At 39.2% G+C, this 22,179-nt stretch overlaps 1 protein-coding gene across 2 annotated transcripts; it reads left to right on the top strand.

The window, feature by feature from the left end:
• The first annotated feature begins 1,030 nt into the window (after positions 1–1,030).
• On the top strand, positions 1,031–22,088 carry pld2 (phospholipase D2). Of its 2 annotated transcripts, XM_030747235.1 has the most exons (25): positions 1,031–1,176; positions 4,111–4,247; positions 4,337–4,464; positions 6,220–6,234; positions 6,699–6,841; positions 6,996–7,089; positions 7,234–7,299; positions 8,375–8,433; positions 8,529–8,774; positions 8,874–9,017; positions 9,102–9,185; positions 9,344–9,422; positions 9,549–9,659; positions 9,781–9,990; positions 10,107–10,263; positions 10,365–10,483; positions 10,878–10,991; positions 14,125–14,229; positions 14,721–14,809; positions 16,385–16,498; positions 17,015–17,061; positions 17,330–17,464; positions 18,887–19,040; positions 19,198–19,315; positions 19,468–22,088. In XM_030747235.1, exons 2-25 carry the CDS (start codon positions 4,115–4,117, stop codon positions 19,690–19,692), a joined length of 2,889 nt encoding a protein of 962 aa, XP_030603095.1. In that variant the 5' UTR covers positions 1,031–1,176; positions 4,111–4,114; the 3' UTR covers positions 19,693–22,088. The 2 variants fall into 2 exon arrangements, with proteins under 2 accessions (XP_030603095.1, XP_030603096.1); XM_030747236.1 differs by lacking the exon at positions 6,220–6,234 and having other exon boundaries at positions 19,468–19,692.
• The last annotated feature ends 91 nt before the right edge of the window (positions 22,089–22,179 follow it).

A 22,179-nucleotide genomic window follows, 5' to 3' on the forward strand; every position in this document is an offset into this window, starting at 1 on the left:
ATGAAAACTAAACATTTTACTTTTGTCTGTTTAATATCAAAGTCCTAGAAGTAAGTTTGCTTTAGCTACAGCAAGCCTAAAGTTCAGCTGCAGCATTGTTTTTGTTTTTGTTTTTTTATCAGCCTGTACGACTTTTGATACAGGCTTTAGGTATGTGTGCAGTCATCTTAAACTTTAACCTGTTTTGAAAACCAGTCAACTGATGGCATTCCAGTTATTTCTCCAACCAGTGTGACGGGGTTGTGCTTGGGAAAGTAAGTTTACAGGTAAGTTGCTGATCAGTATCATGAAATCTGTCCAGATTCAGCTCAGTTTGCATGTATGTGGCTTAGCACTTATCACCTCCTTTTTGTAGGTACTGGCAATATGAAAATATGATTTTTTTTTTTTTTTTTTTTTTATTAAAAGTTCAACCTGGCTGATTTTAGGTGGCGCTCGCGTAACATATACTTCCGGTGTGCCAATTACTCTCCACCGTTGAAAGTTTGTACGTTTTTATCTACAAGTCCTACAAAGCACAAGTTTTATTTCCTGAAAGCATAGATGGGCTTTTTAGTGTTTCATCGGCTATTTAAAAACAAACAAACAAACAAACAAACAAAAAAACATAATAATAACCGGAAGTCTCCTGATACTTTACGTGATTCTCGTAGAAATGGTAGGCTACCTACATGCCGCCCACTCCTTTTTCATGTATCTACATTTCTGTGTGTGTCTGTTTACCTGCAGTCCATCCCGGACTTGTGTCCGTACCTACGTTTTATGTTGTGGCGACACAAACCTCAGTCACACGAACTCAATAAATCTGCCCATGTGTGTGCCTGCTTTGTACACAGCTGCAAAAAAGGGGGAAAGCCACTCGTTTCTGTTGTAACCGTGGCGTGGGGTTCCTTCGGATATATATATATAAAAAAATAAAAAATGGTAGGATTTACCTAATGATTACAGAAACGCTGCAGAAACCATTTCCACGTTGTCTTAAACCCAACGCTGTACAACTGGACAGCTAATGGGAGGGACTAAAGCGTGTATCATCTACGGGCAAGACAGATAAACTCTTCTCGGAGACTCTGGATGGGCTACATGAAACATTTATGTTAGTTTGAATGACTTAACTCTTCCCCCTGCGTGCTGAACAGCTGTGAGAGCCGAGCCGCGGCTTGAACCTTACTGACAGTAAGTATGTTTTTAGGTCCATGTCGGACACACATTTCCATCCGCTGTGCTGTCGCAATGCCGAGTGCGGATCGCCCAGCTGTAAATCTCGCAGGTACCGATAAGTAATTCGCTGATCGTATTAGTGCCACGCCTAAATGTCATTTCTCTCCCAACAGGTGACATTATAGGGGAAGTTTGGTAAACTACATCGAGGCTCTTTGTGAATTGTGGCTATAATGGGGAAACTGGGAATGGGTGGAGACGACAAAACTTACCCTTCAGCTTTTTCCAGCCTCGAGTCCGAAATGGACTTTACTGCTACTGGATGTTTTGTCTTTGGTGTTAAAAAAAGAAAAGAAAAGAAAAGTGATTTTAGACATTCAGATGAGTGTGTGTGCCTGAGCGAGCACGATCAGATGTAGCAGTCAACTCCATCACCACTTAAATCATATGCAAACACGTTTCTCTTCTTTCTAAGACTTTTTTTTTTTTTTTTAAACACCGACTTATTACTGTAAGGCTGTAAAAACGTATAGTCAGACTGACTATTGTTAGCGACAGCACAGTTTTGGGGGAAATCCTGTTGGCATCACTGCATGCATGCCTTGACTCAGAGCTGTTATTTTAGTCATGTTGGCATTCGTGGCAAACAATCGTCTTCTGTCACTTCGTTGCACGCTTCAGAGTTTGTCGTGATTTGTTTTGTTGTATGGCCGTAGATTTCCCATGCAAATTCATTTTAAAGATCACGTATGCAAGTCAGCTCAGTTTCAGGCTGAAGGGTGGAGTGAATGATGTTTAAAAAACAAAAGAATCAGTATAACGTGATGACTATGCAAACACAGTCCTGTAGGCAGCGGAAGCTTTCTTGTAAAACCTTAAAAAAGCTGCATCCTCTTCTGATCTGTCAGAGATCAGTTTCAGGTGTATCATTGTCAGAGGTATTCGGTTTCACCTGTACACACACCCAGCCAGCTAGTGTATTTCATCATTGCAGGGCGTGTCATCCTTATCTAGCAGAGTTCAGAAGTGAAAACTGTATGGCATGAAGCTGCTGCTTCAAGTGTGAGTGTTTTGTTTTGTTTGTTTGTTTTTTGTCTCCCAACATTCCCCTTGTATCAGCCAGGTGTCATTTTTTGATATAACCACTGGGAGTCAGCAAAGTCAGAAATCTCCTTATCCAGCAACCACTAAATAGTGTTTTATTCTTCAGGGCATTGCCAGCACTGCTTTGTAACTGTTCCAGAATTGGTACTTTTGAGATATAGAAGTTATCCCATGCACCCCTGACAACACAGACACACACACACACACACACAAAGGCACATTGTTGACACATTGTGTGTGTATTTAAAGGTTTTCAGTCATATGACTGTTGCCACTGATGGCTTAGCTTTCAGCAAGTAATTTTGATTTTGAGCAATCTGCCTCATGCTGTATGAAACACTGTGTGGGCACGGTGTAGTGTTTACCATGGAGGTAACCTGAGGAAATAGTGTAGACAAAGTTTCACCCAAACAGCTGAAATGCAAGGAAATCACACTTAACACTTAGATCCTTTAAAATGTAAACAGATAATATCAGCTGGTTGGGTTTGCACTGAGAAATCTCTGTTTTGATTTAGTTTTTATTATGTTCACCGCTGTACTGTGCATTATGTATGCTTAGGGGCCAGTGTGAGCAATTCCTTCTTATGAAAGTATAACACTGAAAAGTGTGTGTGGGAAAAACTGCTGTCAGCATGTCAAAGAGCTCACATTTATGTTTTTAGCAAACACTTGGAAGTGAGTTTAGAATTCAGGGAAGTCTGAATGTCTTAAAAAGATCCATGAGTGGAAATGGCAACAGAAGAAAGAAGTAGCTTTGAGCATGACCTAAGCATGGATGTTATTTATAGCAAATCAGATGTCACTTGTGCTTTCTTGAGAAGCAAAGGTGGTGAAGATCAGTCCTAATGGGAATGAAGTTCTAAACCAGGCTGTTGTTAAGACATAATAGCTTATATGAACACAACAAATATACAGTGGTGACCTATTAAAAAACATCACTGTACAGATGACACATTTGGCATTAATACAATGCTCAAATGTGCCGATATCTTTGAAAATCAGTGCTTACGTTTCATTACATCAGCAGCAAGCAGGGAGGAATCTTGGCCTCTGATTGTTGCAGTCATCTGTCACCTTTCCTTTTGTTTTCGCTGATAGTCTCCAGATCTGTAGATGCTTGTTCACACTCGGCACAGTGAAGGTGACGGTCCCTGCGAGTATTTTTTTAACTTAACCTGATTTTTGCTACTCAGGCTCCTGTGTAGCTTGTTGTGGAAATGGAAGGGCTTTTTATTCAGACGTATGCTTCTTTTAAGAAATTTTAGAATTTAGACGCAGATCTTGTTTCATTCTTACCCTCATTTCAAACTGTCTCCCCTTAACAGACACAGACACCCGCCCTCTCTTTTCTTTTGCCTTGTTTCCCAGGAAACATTCAGCCATTCTACATCTACCCACATACTACACAAAAGGTTTCACACACACCCTTTTTTCCACTAATAGCCGTGCCCTAAACTTCTCATATGTTATGATATCAGTGACTTGCCTAGCAGGTTACTACCAAACATTTGATGTTCTATTTTCAAGTACTTGATACCTAAAACAGTCTGTTGTTTACAGGAGTGATAATGTGGTTGTCCTTGAATCCCTCCTGTTAAGCAGTCATGATATGTCATCATCCTTGAGATTTAGAGTCACTTCAAGATCATGCTCACACTGACAGATAATTTCACTACATCTCCCTGTCTGTGCTACATTTGACTCTTTAGTGGCTACAAGACCATTGGCGCTGCATTATTGCCTTTATTACTACTTGTTCTCCAGATAATCAAATGCTCTAGCTTTAAAATCTCTGTGTGTCTGTATCAAGAGACTGGCCTCAGTTTCATATTTTTTTGAGCAGAGCTATGGCCAGTCCAGAGGACGTGATCGAGCCTTTGGCAGAGAGGTCAGCTGCCTGTAGCCTTCGCAGACGACGCTTCTCACACGACTTCAACTATTTGACTGAAGATGAACTAGATAGCCTCATGTCGAGCAGCGGTAAGGAATGATGAAAAATAAACAGCTTAAGCTAGAAGCTGCCCGTTGATAAACATTTTTATTGATTGCTCCAATGTTCCAAATCGCAGAAGGACGTCCTTTCTTTCTGGTGCATCGTCTTTCTGAAATAAAAGGGAAAGATGTCCCTTACCTCATGCCTGGTGTTTCTGTCACATGCAGATTGGATAACACAGAGAAGCACACTCGACGCTCAAAGGTACCTCCTTTATTCTTATGAAAATATCCTTAGCATCGTTTTCTTTTGGGAGGTGTTAAAATGATATTATTAATACTTTATAGAAAGCTTTAGATGAGCCTGGAGTGAAAGCATGCACACTTATTCTGTGTCAAAATATTTGCTTTGCTGTTTAACAACTTTCCATTTAATTTTCAATTTTGGCTTGGGATACCCCAAGGTTAAATTTGATTACTTTGCCATGATGACATTATTTCATAGCAAAACCAATGGAGTGATAAAGTGACAGATTAAACCTTATTGCTAAACTTTGAGCAGACTGTTTCACATCTTTGCAGTCTGTTGTCACTTTGTTGTTTTCTTGATTTTTTTTTTTTTTTTTTTTTGGCAAGCTGGGCTACTTTTTATATACACTCACCGGCCATTCATTAGCTACACTTTGCTAGTACTGGGTTGGACCCCTTTTGACTTCAGAACAGCCTTAATAACTCTCATAGTTTCCAACGAGGTGCTGGAAACTTTCCTCAAAGATTTTGGTCCATATTGACATGATAGCATCACACGGTTGCTACAGATTTGTTGGTTGCACATCCATATTGTGAAGCTTTAGTTTCACCACATCCCAAAGGTGCTCTGTTGGATTGAGATCTGGTGAATGTGGAGGTAATTTGAGTACAGTGAACTCCCCATCATGTTTAAGAGACTAGTTTGAGCTTTGATCTGAGCTTTGTGACATGGTGTGTTATCCTGTGGAAGCAGCCATCAGAAGATGGGCTCGCTGTGGTCATAAAGGAATGGACATGGAAAGTGAAAGACCCAGAAAATGCCAAGAAAATATCCTGACCCAACTGAGACTCATCAGACCAGGCATTTTTCCAATCTTCTATTGGCCAATTTTGGTGAGCCCATGTGAATTGTAGCCTCTGTTTCCTGTTCATAGCTGACAGGAGTGGCGCCCAGTGTGATCTTCTGCTACAGCCCATCTTCTTAAAGGTTCAACCTGTTCAGAGATGCTATTCCTGGTTGTAACAGGTGGATATTTAAGTTACCGTTACCTTTCTCGCAGCGTGTCTGGCCATTCTCCTCTGACCTCTGGCATCAACAAGACACTTTCTTTGAGAGAACCGCTGCTCGCTGGATATTTCCTCTTTTTCAGACCATTCTGTAAACCCTAAAGATGGGAAAATCCCAGGAGATCATCAGTCTCTGAAATACTCATACTAACCTGTCTGGAACCAACAACCATGCCACATTTCAGAGTCACTTAAATAAACTTTCTTTCACATTCTGATGCTTGGTTTGAGCTTCAATTGGCCATCATAATCATGTATACATGCCCAAATACACTGAATTGCTACCATATGATTGGCTGATTAGATATTTGTGTTAATCAATGAAGTTGTTTAACAGGTGTACTTAATGAAGTGACCAGTGAGTGTATACCGATGGAGAAGTAGACTAGTAATTAACAGTGGGATTTTATTAGTGGTGGATGTTATTATGACTATAGATGCCATGTTAAAGGAGTAACAAAAATATTTTAGTGATATGAAGCCTATTATATGACCATGAAACAGCCATTCACACATGTACATGGTCACTTATATTAAAAAAGTGCAAGCTCATGTATTATGTAGTATTGATCTGTCGAAGCATCTCATGTCATATTATTTGTTAGTAGCTGCTGTAACAGCTGAGTTATATTGGGTGGCTCAGTCAGTTTGCATATACTTTCCATATTCTGGTATCCACATTCTCTGATTTTTCTTCCCACAGTCCAGGAACATGAATGTAAGTAGAATTAGAAACTTGTTTCTGTTTTAAACCAGTCCAGATGTTATATCTATTGCTTGATTTGCTCATATCCTCTGGAAACCCAAAAGCCAAAATGTAATTTCCCCAAATGAGGATAGAGAGTCTCAGGAGGATATGAAGCAAATAAACTTTATGTTGCTTCTGGATTCAGCTTTGATTTACGTGTGCAGATAAATAAAGGGATTTTGGTGTGTTAACACTTATCTAAATTATAACTTTCAAATGAGTGGTTTAGAGATAAACTCATCTGTCTATCCAAATTGTCGTTTCTTCTATTGGGCCCTAAGATAAAGCAGTGGCTTCTGGTGGTAACAAAATTCAAAGAACAACTACTTATAACTATGAAAATAAGACCTAAGATGAATTTGATTTTTGGCATTTCATGGTTCCCATTTTCATCATATTTATGTTTGTGTATTATTTGAACAATGTCCCTACAGGTTAGTGTTGGAACCCTGTATACACTGAATCTAACACATGGCCACTTCCACTGGACTATAAAGAGGAAGTACAAGAACTTTCAGGAATTGCATCGCGACCTTTACAAGCAGAGAATAATGCTTCATTTGCTGCCAATTGGAAGGTTGGTGTTCTGATCTGTTTACCTTTTTGCAAATCAGCCTCTCTCTCTGATAGATGCGCAGTTGAAAACTGAGTGATGGATTGTTTTAAGCTTTTCTTGTCTGTCAGCTGTCTCAAGCATTGAATGTTTTTGAATATTCAAATTTTCCTCAAAGATTTGCGAAGGACAGGCAGCAGATGAGAACTATGTTGGAGGAAATGCCCAGCCTGCATGGGACTGAGCGGACCAGAAGAACCTCAAGCAAAGTGGTAATCATCTGTACAACCATAGTTTTTTTTTTTTTTTTAAAGTAGTGTTTATTTATTTTGCTTTAGTGCTGGTCCTAAGAAGTCTTGACTTGATATTTTTTTTTGTAATTGAAAAAAATATAAATCTGTGCTCCTCTAATGCAGAAATACCTCGAGGCGTACCTGAATTGTTTGCTGGAGAATGCATTCTGTCGGAATGATAGCAGCATGGTAAGCATAGTTTTGAACTTGAGCACACTTACCCATTCATATGGTACTTTGTTACTAGCAGCCTGTCACAAAAACACATAATTTGTTCCCATTTCTTTAGTTGAGCCTTTGAAGAATGCCAACGATAACACAGTTTGACCGGCATAAAAAAGTTTTGGTTTTTTTTTCCACCAATAAGGTGATTCCCAAAAGCTGTTAGCTGAAAACTTGGTATATCTCAGCATGGTGTGCAGTGTGTCCTTAAAAAAATCTGAGGAAACTGGATTAGTGGAAGACAAATGAAAAAAAGTGGCAGACCTGAAAGACTATCTGTAGCAGATGAACAGGAATAGGTAAAAATCCAGCAAAGACCTGACACAAGACCTGAGAGATGCATCTGTCCTTTCAGTTGATCCATCTACTGTTCACTGAAGCCTCATCAGAAATGGTCTCAGTGGAAGTGTGGCTGTCAAGAAACCATTTTTAAAAAATGGAAACTGGGAGAAAAGGCTGAGGTATGCCAAATTATACAAAACCTGGACTGAAAATCAGTGGCAACAAATCTTACAGCGTGATGAGTCCAACTTTTTGGCTCAAATTGTTGTCAAGGAAGAGATTAGGAGGTACAACAGTGAGCATCTACAGTCATCTGTCAAACGTGATAGAGGCTCTGTCATTGTTTAGGGCTGCATTTCAGCCAGTGGTTTTGGGCATCTTGTCAATTTTGAATTTTGAACACAGAAAAGATCCACAATTCAATAATACCATCTAGAATGCATCTGATTGGCAACGGTTTCATTTTTCAGCATGACAGTGATCCCAAACAAACTGCCAATGCAGTAAAAGAATTCCTGGATAGAAAAACACACAACTGAACACTATGAGTCATGGATGGGAATGGAATGGTGCCATATTTGTATGGAAAATATGTTACATCAACAAAGTAATCGACCGAACACAAATTTCATTACTTTTTTGTGCTAATAAGTTTACAAAGAAAAGAGCAGTGGCTCAGGACTTTTCACAGTACTATATCTATATGCAGAGTAATTCTCAAGCAGCATGACTGCATTTTGTGTTACATTCTGTTTTACAGCTGGATTTCCTCTCTATCAGTCCTCTCTCCTTTGTCACTGATCTTGGACCTAAGGGCTTGTAAGTAAAACACTGAGGCCATGTGTTTTTTAGTGAGATGGGAGGTACTAATGGTATGGTAGGAATTCATTGCATTATGTGTGATCTTGTCTCAGGGAGGGACCTATCTTGAAGAGATCAGGGGGTCACCGAGTCCAAGGCCTGAACTGCATAGGTCATCATCAGATCTGTTTCCGCTGGTCACTCCGCTGGCTGGTGGTGAAAGACTCTTTCCTGTTGTACATGAAACGAGATGGTAGCAGCATCGACTTTGTGCTGCTGTTTGATCCTGAGTTCAATGTGAAAGTGGGCCGTGTTGACACGGGCACCAAATATGGAGTCTGCTTCCAGAACTATACTCGGTAGGTCAGCTTTGTCTTTGTTTATGTACTGAGACTTGTACATTTTGGGAGTTTATATTGTGATTGTGATGCATACATAGCCTGTCTGTTTTTAATCAGGAGTTTGATTATCAAGTGCAACAGCTATAGACAAAGTCATTGGTGGAGCCATGAAATCAACTCTTTGGCACAAACATGCGACTTTCTTAAAATGCATCGCTTTGAAGGATTTGCTCCACCACGGGAGGGCACTCTCACGAAATGGTCAGTTGTGGAGATTGTTCAAGATTTGCAGTAATTCCAATCACCTTTAGCATTCGCACTCATTTAACCTTTAATTGGTCAAAGGTATGTGAATGGAAGTGGGTACTTTGCTGACCTGGCTGATGCTCTTGAACAAGCCAAGGAGGAGATTTTCATCACAGATTGGTGGTAAGTGTAAAAAAAAAAAAAAAAAAAAAAGGTTCGGTGATTTACCAAACCAAACTCTCTATGTAACTGTAGTTTTTCAATATTTCAGCCAACCACGGACATGTAATCCCAATGCACATAATCTCTGGGGGGATGGGGTTTGTATTTTTTTTTCATAGGCTCAGCCCTGAAGTGTTACTAAAGAGACCAGCAACTGACAACCATTGGCGGCTGGATGAGATCCTCAAACGCAAAGCAGTAGGGAGTCTCTCTGTCTTGTTTTTTGTCCCCATCTTTTTTTTTCAAAATGTAAATAACCTGTGTAGATTTTTTTTTTTTTTTTTTTTAAACATAACATCACTTTATTTGAACCTGTTTCTGCAGCAACAGGGAGTCAAGGTTTGTGTCCTGCTGTACAAAGAGGTGGAGATGGCACTTGGCATCAATAGTGAGCACAGCAAGAGGACTCTTATGAATAAGCACCCAAACATCAAGGTCTTTCACTTCTCAGTTTCTCTGCACGGTTTCATATAAAGAGAGCAGTCACACAATTATAACTGTTAAAAGAGGCCTTGACGCACATTTTTAGCATCAATTTTGCTCACTGATCCATCAGGTGATGCGGCATCCTGACCATGTGTCTTCTGTGGTGTATTTCTGGGCTCATCATGAGAAAATGGTGGTCATTGACCAAACAGTAGCCTTTGTAGGGGGAATTGACCTGGCGTTTGGGAGGTGGGATGACAGCCAGTATCACCTAACTGACCTTGGTGCGAAAGAGAAAACCAACAGGGTAACCGAAGAGGAAGTAGGGGACACTATAGATGTAAGAATGTGCTATTTGTAGCCTATTTATCTGTCACTGATTGAGCATGAAGATGTTCACAGCATTTCGTGAAGCAGTGTGAGCCCTGCAGACTAATGGATTCCTGTGTTAACCAGGGTAATGGTACGGCTCATGGCTCAAAACCATCTGAAGCAGATAAACAGGCAGGGCAGGCCCCACGTGATTTGACTGGTAACACTAAACTGTGGCTTGGCAAAGACTACAACAACTTTATCAAGAAAGACTGGGTCCAACTGGACAGACCATTTGAAGGTACACTATCTAAATCTCCTTCAGTACCTCACACACCTCACACAGTGTCTGAGCAGAGTTGAAAGGCTTGTTTTTTGTGTTTTGTTTTTTCTTCTTGTCAGATAACATTGATCGTACTCAAGTTCCTCGTATGCCTTGGCGTGACCTGTCTGCAGCTATTCATGGCAAAGCTGCCAGGGACATAGCCCGACATTTTATCCAGCGCTGGAATTTTGCCAAGGTCAGAAACAAAAGAAAGCTGGGTTAAATAGCAATAGTTTTAATATTAATGTCTATCTGTCAGTATATTATAAACTTCACTTTTAGCTTTACAATTGAGTCTACAAATGTAGAAGCTTCAGTTTGGTCTAGCATTTATACTCTAACTATCCAAAGCAGCTGTTTAGTTGTAATATTGAAAGATTGAATTGAAAATAGGGGATCTTTATTAAAACCTCCTCTAATCTTCTATTGCTAACTTGGAACTTGGAGCCTTTTGTTTTATGCTAGCCTGTCTGATATTATGACTGTTAAAAAAAAACCCCAACTTGGTTTAAAACAATAGTTCTGAAGAAAACGCGAGTAGCAGGAAAGTGAAAAATCAGGAATAGATTCATTTATCCTGTTCTCTTCAGATCTTCAAAATCAAGTACAAGGACAACTTCTACCCTTACCTTCTTCCGAAGTCTCATTCCACTGCTGACTCTCTGCCATTCACTGTGCCTGGATCCAAGAAAGCCAGAGTGCAGGTATATATATTCACACACAGACTCCAGATGAAGTCAACATTTGTACAGATATATAAAAAAAAAAAATTAAGTTCTGATCATTTCATTCACACATGGGCTCGTATGTGCTACCTTTGGCACAGTATATTTTAGGTGCTTTCAGACTAAACAGACTAACAGACTCTCTGAGGGTAACTACCCACTTGGATAGTCCCCTGAGAACTACATATCTTTAGGGGATATTTTTCAGTTTGCTTTCACATCACCAACAGAACACTACTATGATGTATTAGCCAGGTGGTAGTTTGCAGAGCTACAGCATGTTGAGGGATTCTGTGACTGCAGCTGCTTGTTTCTTGTGTGTCCTGGGTTGCTGATAACAACTGAGATGTGCAAATTCTGATTATGTGAATGAAATTATGCATTTTCTGGTCTTTGAAGTAATATACATGAATCAAATAATCTTACACAGATTAGTGGCTTTAACTGCCTCATTGCAGCTCCCAGTGTTGCTGATCATAGTCTCCAAAAGCATAACTAACCAATCATTAGTGCCCAAATTACCAGCATATTCTCATCTGCAGCCAAGGATGGCATCCAGTAAATCATACCAGAACCACTTTGGTTGTTGTGGACCTTTAACTTTGTTGTAATCCAGCTTGATTGATTATGATCCGTCATTTTTTCTCTACATTGCTTTGCCATATTTGGATAACCCAAGATAATCTCTATTCTAGACTTTTCAGTTTGAGAGGTATTTGTTGTTTACACAGCCAGTGTTAAAGTATTTCTCTGCTAATGTTTACATAGTTTTTTCCAGATGTCTCCTTCAGTTCTAAGAGCACCTTTTTAGTCCTTTCATACATGGACGTCACAGCACTGCCAAATTCAGATATGAGGCTTCACCCTTACGTTCAGTCTCCTATACCAGTCACATCTCTGCTGCAGAACACTATCCAGTGGTAAAACTATCCATATGCTTAAAAGATACAGTTATTTGCAAAAGAAAGTACACCCTCTTTCATTTCTAAGGTTTTATCTAACAAGACATAAAGAAATCATCATCCTTACAGGGTTACATAAAAGCAACCCCAGATGAACTTCAAAACATGGCGTATTACTCTGTGTCATTATTTAATTCAAAATGATTTGGCCAGATGCAGAAGTAGTGTATAAAAAACTAAGTACACCCTGACTGCTTCCATAGAAATTAAGAGGGTAAGTAACAGCCAGGTGTTGCTAATCAAATGCATTTGATTAACTGATCATCAGCAAATGTGAGCACCTCTGTAAAAGCAGATGTTTTGGGCAGTTTGCAGGTCTGTGTTAACACAATGCCAAGGAGGAAAGACAGTCAACAATAATCTTAGAGAAGTAATTGTTGCTACCTGTCAATTAAGGAAGGATTAAAAGGTTATTTCCAAACAGACAGTGCAGTCCAGAGAACAATAAAAAAAATCCAAGAGCTACATCTCAGACTTTACAGGCCTCGGTTAGCATGTTAAAGTTCATGACAGTGCAATTAGAAAGAGATGGAACAGCTTGCTTGGAAGAGTTGCCAGGAGGAAAGCCTCTTCTCTCTAAAGAAGAACATGGCAGCACGGCTTAGGTTTGCAAAGTTGTGTCCAAACAAAACCAGAAGACTTCTGGAGCAATGTCCTTTGGACAGAGGAGACTAAGGTGGAGATGTTTGTCCATAATGCACCATGTTTGGCAAAAACCAAACACAGCTTATCAACACAAACACCATACCAACCGTCAAGCATGGGGGTGGAGGGGTGATGATTTCGGCTTGTTCTGCAGCCTCGTAAGGACAAGGTGATTTAAAAAAAAAAAATTATGTTCTGATATGTAAAAGCTTTGAATTGAAAGATGGTTTGCTTTCATTTACACATAACTGTAGGCTTCACACTAGTGCTTGACATTAACTAGAGTGTCCTGTACAGAAGATCAGCCTTGGCTTTGGGAAAACACAAGGACTTCCCAAAGCCCAGAGATTTTTGTGGCACACAGGCTCCACTGAGATATTGTAAAGAGAGCTTTCAACATGACGTGTTAGAAATCTTGGACTCTTATTTGTGCAAAAAGAAATGAAAACACATGGTCATATAAAGCACACACTAATGAAACCTTGCTGCAGGTTGTCTCCATATTCATATAGAAGAATTATTTAAAAGACTGTACTTACTATAAACAAACCAGACCACTGCCAAGGATTAAAGACCTCTACTGACTTTTACATGAATTTATCATTGTGTGCTGCCAGGTCTGATCTGACAGGAAATCAGATGGATATTTTTCCACTACAACAAAGAGACACTGTTCTGGCTTTTGAAATACAGCTCTTCAGTATTTGCTGTTTCTTGCTGTGGCAGATGGTGGAACAAAAGTAAAGCCTGTAGAACAAAACTACTTCCAACATATTTATCCTGTTCACTAAAGCCAGAGAAAACAAATGCGCTGCCAAGGACAGAGTGGGATTACAAGTGGAAGCATCGTACTTGCAACAGGCTTCATGGGATCTATGGTCCAGAGAGACACCAGCATAAGCAGCACAACTAGCAGATATCCCCTTAATATAATATTAATATGAAGCTAAATTATTAAGCAGCTTTGTGAAAATGCTGTTTTTGTTAGAATAATTTAAAATAAGATGATAATATGTTAGAACTACATTTAACCAGTAACTGTCAAAAGATTATTTTTACTCAGCGTCATATGCTGCAGTTTAAAACTGTTCATTCAGTGAGTGTTTGCTAACAACAGCTTCTGCTGTTAGTCTTTTCTTCTTCTATTGTGGGTGGTGCCCTGTAACCATATCCCTTGCTCCCCATTATGTTGTAGCTTTCCTATCAGGTTCTCTTGCAGCTTTATTCAGATTTCACGGTCAGTGCCTCAGATTACACGTTCTGTCTTCATACTCCAAGAGGTGTGCTCCCTTTTTTGTGTGTCCACTACATTTCTCCACCTAAGCGTCCTAACAAAAGTTATAGAAATGGGAGAATTTACATGTGCAAGGTAATATGATTGCAATGGTCATATTCACAGTAATGGTAAAATGGCGCCTCTGAAAAGAGATTCAAATTAATGCCGGATTTATAAGTGTATCCAGTGCTGGATTGAGTTCTGTAGTTTTTCCATGCCATTTTCTCAGGTGCTTCGCTCTGCTGATCATTGGTCAGCTGGAACTTGCGAGAGCTCGATCCATAAAGCTTACATCGACACCATCGAGAAGAGTGAGCACTACATCTACATCGAGGTAATTACTTATTTTTATTTTTATTTTTATTCTTCTTATTTATATGTGTGTATATATGGTTGCAGGTACAAAATACATTTCACTGTGCATGTGACAAATAAACACTATCTTATCTTATCTTATCTTATTAAGCGACATTGTAGCATCTTACAGATAAATGTACATCTGAAAGCACAAAGTGCTTCATGCTGCCTTAATCATATTAAGGATTGCTGTGCCCTTGATTCTTCCTTAAAACAGCAGTGATGCAATCCAAACACCCACAGGAACACCGTAACCTCAAAAAAGTTCAGTTGCACTGACCAATGTCTTTTTTGGTTTTAAAAAAAAAAAGAAAAAAAAGAAAAGAAGACTCTTACCAGCATGCCAACTGTAATGAATTTTCCAGAGTCTGAATGTATCCGTAGCCCCACTTTCTTCCTTGCCAGCTACCTACATGCTCTGGCCCTCACCTCATACTGAGCCGCCATCTGCCTTCCCTCTGCCCTTAGAACCAGTTCTTCATCAGCTGTTCTGACCAGAAGACCATCCACAATGGCATCGGGGATGCAATCGTCAATCGAATCTTGCGTGCATACAGGTCTGGTTTGAGTGTGCAGGGTTCTTTTATTGTTTATTTCTTTCGGGGACTATTTACAAAATGCATTAATCACACAAAGGGGGAAGATGCTTTGCACCAGATTTAGCTACTAGCTAATTTCCATCTACAGTCCCTGGGCAGGTAAAAAAACAACAACAAAAAACAAACTGTGAGATGAAGTTAAATTCTATCAGTAATAGACACACATTCACATGCTCACATACACCTGCATGCGTGTGTGTACACACACACACACACACACACACACACACACACACGCAGGCACACATGATAACAGATGGAAAACAAGACAAATATCAAAATGTTAATCACATGTAGACAGAATTATGTAAAAAACACACAGTTATAATTAAATGAATGCTCACAAGACTGACAATGTAAAATTATTTTTTTTTTTTCCACATCGTGAGAGAAGATATAGAAATCTGTACGGGTTTTCAAATTATTCAGAAGCATATTCCAAGCTTTAGTTGCTTCATTAAGCAGGTTACTCATTTGCTCAGAGCAGCATTATGGATAATCGTATGTACTCAAAGTATGCCTGAATGCAATATTTGATTATCAAAACTTAACATATTTAGTAGGTTATTGAGAATGGTGATATTGATATGATTTTCCATCACTGCATCAACTGTCAATGAGTTCCCACAGTATATGACACATCTTTTTAATATGCATGAGTGGAATCTAAAGTAACCCCTAAATATTTAAACTCCATCCATCCATCCATCCATCCATCCTCCGCTTATCCAATTCAGGGTTGCAGGGGGGCTGGAGCCTATCCCAGCTGTCATAGCTGGGTTATGCTCTGGACAGGACAGGGACAGACAACTATTTAGACATTTAGAATCACCATTTGACCTAACCCCTCTAAATATTAAAAGTCAACTTTTTAAAAAAAATTTTTTTTAATCTCTTTTCCATGAACATAGATGTTTGGGAGAGCAATTTGTGTTTATTCAGAAAGAACATATTCACTGTTTTCTCTATATTAAGAATAAGACATATACTGTCAGACTTGGCATAAATAACTAAATAAAAAGATAAATAAATAAAAATACAAACATTAACAAGAATAGCCTATAGAAAACTTATAGAGCTGTTCTTGTTAAAGCAAATATGTTTGGTACATCAGTGCATTCGGATCATCATTCCGATTGTGAAAAATGCCAGACATGACAGGCTTAAAGAAAAAAAGAATAAGATATATTCTTTAGCCACTTTGCAACTTTTGGGATGGTGGATGTCAATTTAGCAGCAACGTCTTCATGGTCTTTGCCATGTTTTCAGATTTATTTTGTGCTTTTTCCATTTTGCACTCAAACAGAAACCTTGTGGCTTTTAAGCAACAGTTCATTGAACAGGTTCAGGCAAGATATGTAAGAACAGCGCACAGAGAATGGCAGAAAATATCAGTGAGATGTTGTTTAACTGGGATACACAACCAAAACATTTTTAGTTGAAAGAAATAACAAAATGGAATAGAAATATTTTGGACCCTATCTGTTATCTGCACAGTACAATGAACAATGTTGACATTGTGTCTTATTGCAGAGAAAAGAAGAAGTACAGAGTGTATGTGGTGGTGCCTCTGCTTCCTGGATTCGAAGGAGACATCAGTACAGGAGGTGGAAATGCCATTCAAGCTATTCTGCACTTCACTTACAGGTGAGAGCCTTTTCCGCCCATTAGCACTCTGCACTCAGCCCACACACATGAGCAAGCACTATAACTTATGAAAGCCACAGGAAAACATGACTTCTCAGCTTCATCTGGTTCAAAGGCATATTCTAATCATGTAGAGATGTAGCTGATAAAACGTGCACAAGACGTGTCAGTGAACTCGGTAATGGAAAGTTAGGATAACTATCATGCATGTGAAGTTTCATTTTTCTTGTTGTAAGTGAATGTTTTATCAAATCATATGAAAGCTACACTGAGTGATGATGCTTAATGAGCTTTGTCAGCCTGTTGTTATTGCCAGAGTACAGCACGGCCGTCTTATGGTTTCACTATCGTCCATCACATTTCCAAATCTGCTGTTGATGTTATGCCCAGAAGAGTACTCACTGTATACACTCTAGATATTTTTGGATTATTTATTTATTTTTTAGATTCATTGCTAAATTGTTTCCCCTACAGTGGGTGAATTTCTTAATTTAAAGTTTTGTTCTATCATCCTAGGACCATGTGCCGAGGGGAGCACTCCATCCTGTCTCGACTAAGTGAATGTAGGTTTTCTACATTTATCATCTTTGTTGCACCTCAGAAATCCACCTGACATCAGCATCTGTTGCCTCTCTAGCATGTGTCTTTCCTTCTCCTTGAATTGCTCCTTTAAACTGAAGCTACTGGTACGAGGTATCTCCCTACCAGTTTCAATTTCCATTCTTGTCTTCTTTTGACATCCATTTTAGGAGCTCAACTAGTCTTCATGGTATTACTTTTTTCTTTTTATATTATCTCATGTGAATAATGTGGTTCTGATTTGCCCTGCAGTGAAGGATCAGTGGGTGGAGTACATCACGCTGTGCGGTTTGAGAACGCATTCCCAGCTCTCCGAGTCACTTGTCACAGAGCTCATCTATGTTCACAGCAAGACCCTCATTGCTGATGACCGCTGCTATATCATTGGTGAGTCACTGCTGGGCATTCAAGGATGGATTATAATTCTGACCTTCAGTCATCACTGAGCTTTGTGACAAAATGATGATGACAGAATGCTGGCTGCAGCTGATATGCTTTAATGTATTTGTGTTTTTCAGTTTAATAGTAAAACTGAATCAATACATTTCTCTGGTTTTGTCGCACCTTTCACTGTAATAAGTTATAAAATATGAATATGAACAAATATGCAGTCATTTATTTATAAAAATCAACAAACAAGAGGGTGGCTTAAAAGTGGATGATGCTTAAGTTTGATGTACTGACTCAAAGATTCTGTTATTTCTTTGATTGTTTAGCCTTACACCCTCTAAGATTTTAATCTTACTGCATATGAATATGCAGATATGCATGCAGGTAAATGCTCTTTAAGATAAGATAAACTTTAATGATCCCACAACGGGGAAATTTGCACATTACAGCAGCTCAAGTACAGAGAAGAAGGATGAAATAAAATAAAATAGAAAACACTATATACACAAAAAAATATCAATACACATATACATCAAAACACTATTATACAGATATCAAAAACACTATATACATTTGTAGCTGGTAAACCCTTTGTGGGTAGAACAGAGGGATTGCATTTTCTTAAATGTGCTCTGGAACCCACTGGCTATTGATGGCAATTAGCATTTTATTACCTTTTTAAAAACAAAAAAAATGCATCTGCATTCTTAAACCATGACCATCAAACACAACAGGGAGACATGGCCCAGATGTCTGCTGTTGGCACCTGCATGCCTGAAATATTACCAATTGCCCCAGGAGGCTAAGTCTGCCTTGCCAAATTACCCCTTTTTTAATTGTCACTGATAATTGGCTATTTTCTTTTTTTTTTTTTTTTTTAACCTCACTGTGATAGGGTCAATCTTTGCTGGGCTCGTTTCACATTGCTTTTACGCATTTACTTGATATCAAAGTCACTGTGGATGTTTACTCTTTTAACAGCACATAGCAACAGTGTTTAAACTACTAAAGCAAAGTGAGCGTTTTCTATCAGTGCACAATAATTACCTAAGACATTGGATGGCTTCACAAATATTGCCAGGACTGAAGTCTAAAGCATAAATTTATATCTTATCTTAAAGTTAGGTGAAAAAGTAAAACTGTCAAAAGCTCTGCTTTTTGTTGTTAATGTATTCTGCTCACCTCAGAGGTTGTCAGCTTTAAGTTCTACAGTTTATTTGCACTTAATGCACAAAAAAGATAAAAAGATTTTCCAATTTCTGAATAGTTTCTGTACCTATTGCATGAAACTGAACTAGAGAAAAAAAGGCAGCACTCATTCTAAATAAAGCTAAAATCTTTGCTGAGTACTCTTTTGACATGAATCGTGCTTCTAAATGGACAGATTGTAAATGTTTGTACTCTCCATTTGTGCTCCAGGATCAGCCAACATCAATGACCGTAGCATGATGGGCAGCCGAGACAGTGAGTTGGCAGTATTTGTGGAAGATGAAGAGAGGGTCCCATCCATCATGGGAGGGGAGGAATACCAAGCAGGACCACTGACACTCGCCCTACGCAAAGAGTGCTTCAGGTCAGGATAAAAGCATGTTAATGACTTATCAATAATTTAAAGTCAAACTAAGTTTTCTGTGTATTACATGCTTGCTACGAGGTGTTGAATTTTGACAGAGGCTTTCTGTTGTTTGAATACACTGTTTGCTGAACTTTCCTTTTTCCTGCTGTTCCAGGGTTCTTGTTGGAGCTGCTTCAGACCCCAGTATCAATATTGATGATCCAATCAGTGATGAGTTCTTCTTCTTGGTTTGGAATGATGCTGCTAAAACAAATGTCATCATTTATGACAAGGTGTGAACTGAACGAAAAAGTGTGCAATGCTATTTTTTAATTAATTCCCTTTTTAAATTTTTTTTAACTGTATCAACATTTTTTTTTTTTTTTTTTTCACTTTTCTAACTTTTTTTTTTTCTCATTGGCTCTCTGGCCCTGCTGTACCACAGGTGTTTAGATGTCTGCCCTGCAACAGTGTCCACAACATACAAGGCCTGAAGGAGTATATGAGCATGGATCGCCTTTGTGACACAGACCCTGACCAGGCCAAAGAGGAACTGAAGGCCATCCGAGGGCTCCTGGTCCATTTCCCCTTAAAGTTCCTGTGTGAGGAAAACCTTCTGCCTCCACGGAATACTAAAGAAGGCATGGCTCCTGTAGGGCTGTGGACATAACAGCACTTCATCCATGTTTATATCACTACATGACAGCGCAGCTGCTGCTGTACCACAGTTGTCTTTCTTGTAGTTCTAGATCCCCTAATACATTTATTTAGCACTGGACACAAAAGTAGTTACAGCACTAGCTCCTGAGTGGTGAGAAATGCCACAGGCGTTACCCTTAACAAGATTTATTAATGATTAGTTTGTCTTTTTTGATTTACATTGGGCTAATCTATACATAACCTCTGATATGCAAATGTTAGATGATCTGTGGTCATCCATTGTCTATGTTAATTTGTACTGACTGATTTGTTCATGATGTCTGCTTTATAATTTCTTGCGTTCAATCTGATCTGCATGTCTGCTGGTGGTGCAAAGCAACGATAAATGAATGTGTGAGTCAGGAGAGGATTGCAAGGTTGTATTGGAAATCAGGCATCTCACATGATCTGGGAACATAGTGTACATTTATTGGTGCATGATTTTTGGGTGGGTGGGTGACTGTGTGTGTGTGTGTCTCTCTCTCTCTCTCTCTCTCACTCTCTCCCTCTGAGGCTTCACCTCTCACTGCAGTGCCAGAAAATCTGTCAGAACATTTGTGGTTGTTATGGTGACGGATATAAAGAGATGACTGGATTGTAGCTGAAATAAAGACTGGATAGGGCAGAAAAGAGAGAGTGCTGATAAGAGGTACAACTTACTAAATCAGGATGGTGCACTGGGAAAATGGATGCTAATATGTTGATAGGGTGGCTGACCATTTCTGGACATATGATCAGGTGGAGAAACTGTGAGAGGGTAAAAGAAAATGAGGACAAGATAATTAAAGGGTGTTAGGTTGATTTCCTGATAATTGTTGGGTTTTTTTTTAAAGTCACATGACAGCCTAGTGAATTATTTTTTTCAGTGAGTTGTCGACAGTCCAGAACAGAACATTCCACTACCCACTTGAGACCGTTGAATATCTCAGCTATTTTCATGTTGGGGCCAGTGTCTTGCATGTGTACCATATGTTATATTTGCTCACAGGCATAGTCATTTGTTTAGGTGTGTTATTTTTAGCCACAGCACTGACTTTAGTAGTGACGTGATGTGGTTTTCATATTCTCACTGATTGCCATTTTTGGGCCATCACTGGGTTATATCTTAATGTCATTCCGTCATTCCTATGACTGCTGCTGAGCAATCTTTTAATGCTTGCACTGGATACATTTGTGGTGTTGCTGGTGAAAATGGACAGGAAACCCTTCCTCTTTTGACTCATTGCACTGACTGTAATATCGTGTAATACTTCAGCAGAATGTACAGCATGTGCTGCCTTCCTCATGAAGAAAAACAGGAATTAGGGTATTAGGGTGATGGAAAACCAAAGCGAGGGGAAATATGACTTTCTGTAACCTTAGATTGTGCACTTGGGCAAAACTGTAACTCATTTTTACATATTTGAAAGTTGGGCCAAGTTTTATTACGTGCATTTTTATCACAAGTTTTTAGAGAACAACCAGCAGAAGGGGGGATAAAGACCAGTCTGTAAAACTTGTGACTGGGGCTCTGTTTTATATTCCTAGCCTCGTGCTAGTGTTATGACTACTGTGTGTGTGTGTGTGTGTGTGTGTGTGTGTGTGTGTGTGTGTGTGTGTGTGTGCGCGCGTGCGCGTGCGTGTTCGAGTGGAGCCCTGCAATACCACGCTACATGTTTTTAAAGAGACAAGATAAAAGATGACCTGTAATGATTGACAACAAACCATAAAAAGTTAAAACAGAGTTGGTGCAGTTGTACAGACTGTTGTATAAGCTTTTGACACACTCCTACAAGTGAACACTGACTGGGTGGTTCCAGTGCAAACTTGTCTGTGAATGTGACAGATGAAAGGTGCCCCATGGGACCAAGTCTACATGAAGTGTCTCTCACAGAAGGGCCAGTAAAACCAACTGCGTTTAGAAATGATGCTGTGCTGGCATCAGAACTATTCATGCTTCCCTTTGTAAGGTAATAAAAGCCACTACAAGCCCTTTCATATATTTGCTAGCCTCTTTCACACAGCACAAAATGGTTGTCTTAACTGGTGTTCCCTGTAAGTTCTGCAGGAATGTCTGTGATATACCGAGAAGTGACCTTATACTGTTTCTATCATGAATTGTATTTTTATCTGACTAATAGCCAGCGTTGCCAAATCGTTCATAGGAATTTATTACTTGTGGAAACTTTTGTGTTTATCTCTGAGAGTCAGTGTGTGTAAAACGATTTTTCCTGCAGATCTGTAGATCTGTCATTACCTTTAGAATTACTGCTGTGTAAAATCACTAACACTCAGGAATAGACAGGTATGATAAATATTCTTAGTCTTGTTACTGCAGTTAGGAACTACTTGTACTTTGAGGTATGTTACTTTTCTGTTGAATTATTATGTTTTTAAGCATTTAAAAAAATAAATAAATAAAACTGAAGCAAATCTCTGCTTTTGCTTTAATTTGATTGTCCTTCCTTCAGCCTTCTCT

Source organism: Archocentrus centrarchus, chromosome 14 (genome assembly GCF_007364275.1).
Source record: "Archocentrus centrarchus isolate MPI-CPG fArcCen1 chromosome 14, fArcCen1, whole genome shotgun sequence".
In the NCBI taxonomy this organism is placed as follows: Eukaryota; Metazoa; Chordata; class Actinopteri; order Cichliformes; family Cichlidae; genus Archocentrus; species Archocentrus centrarchus.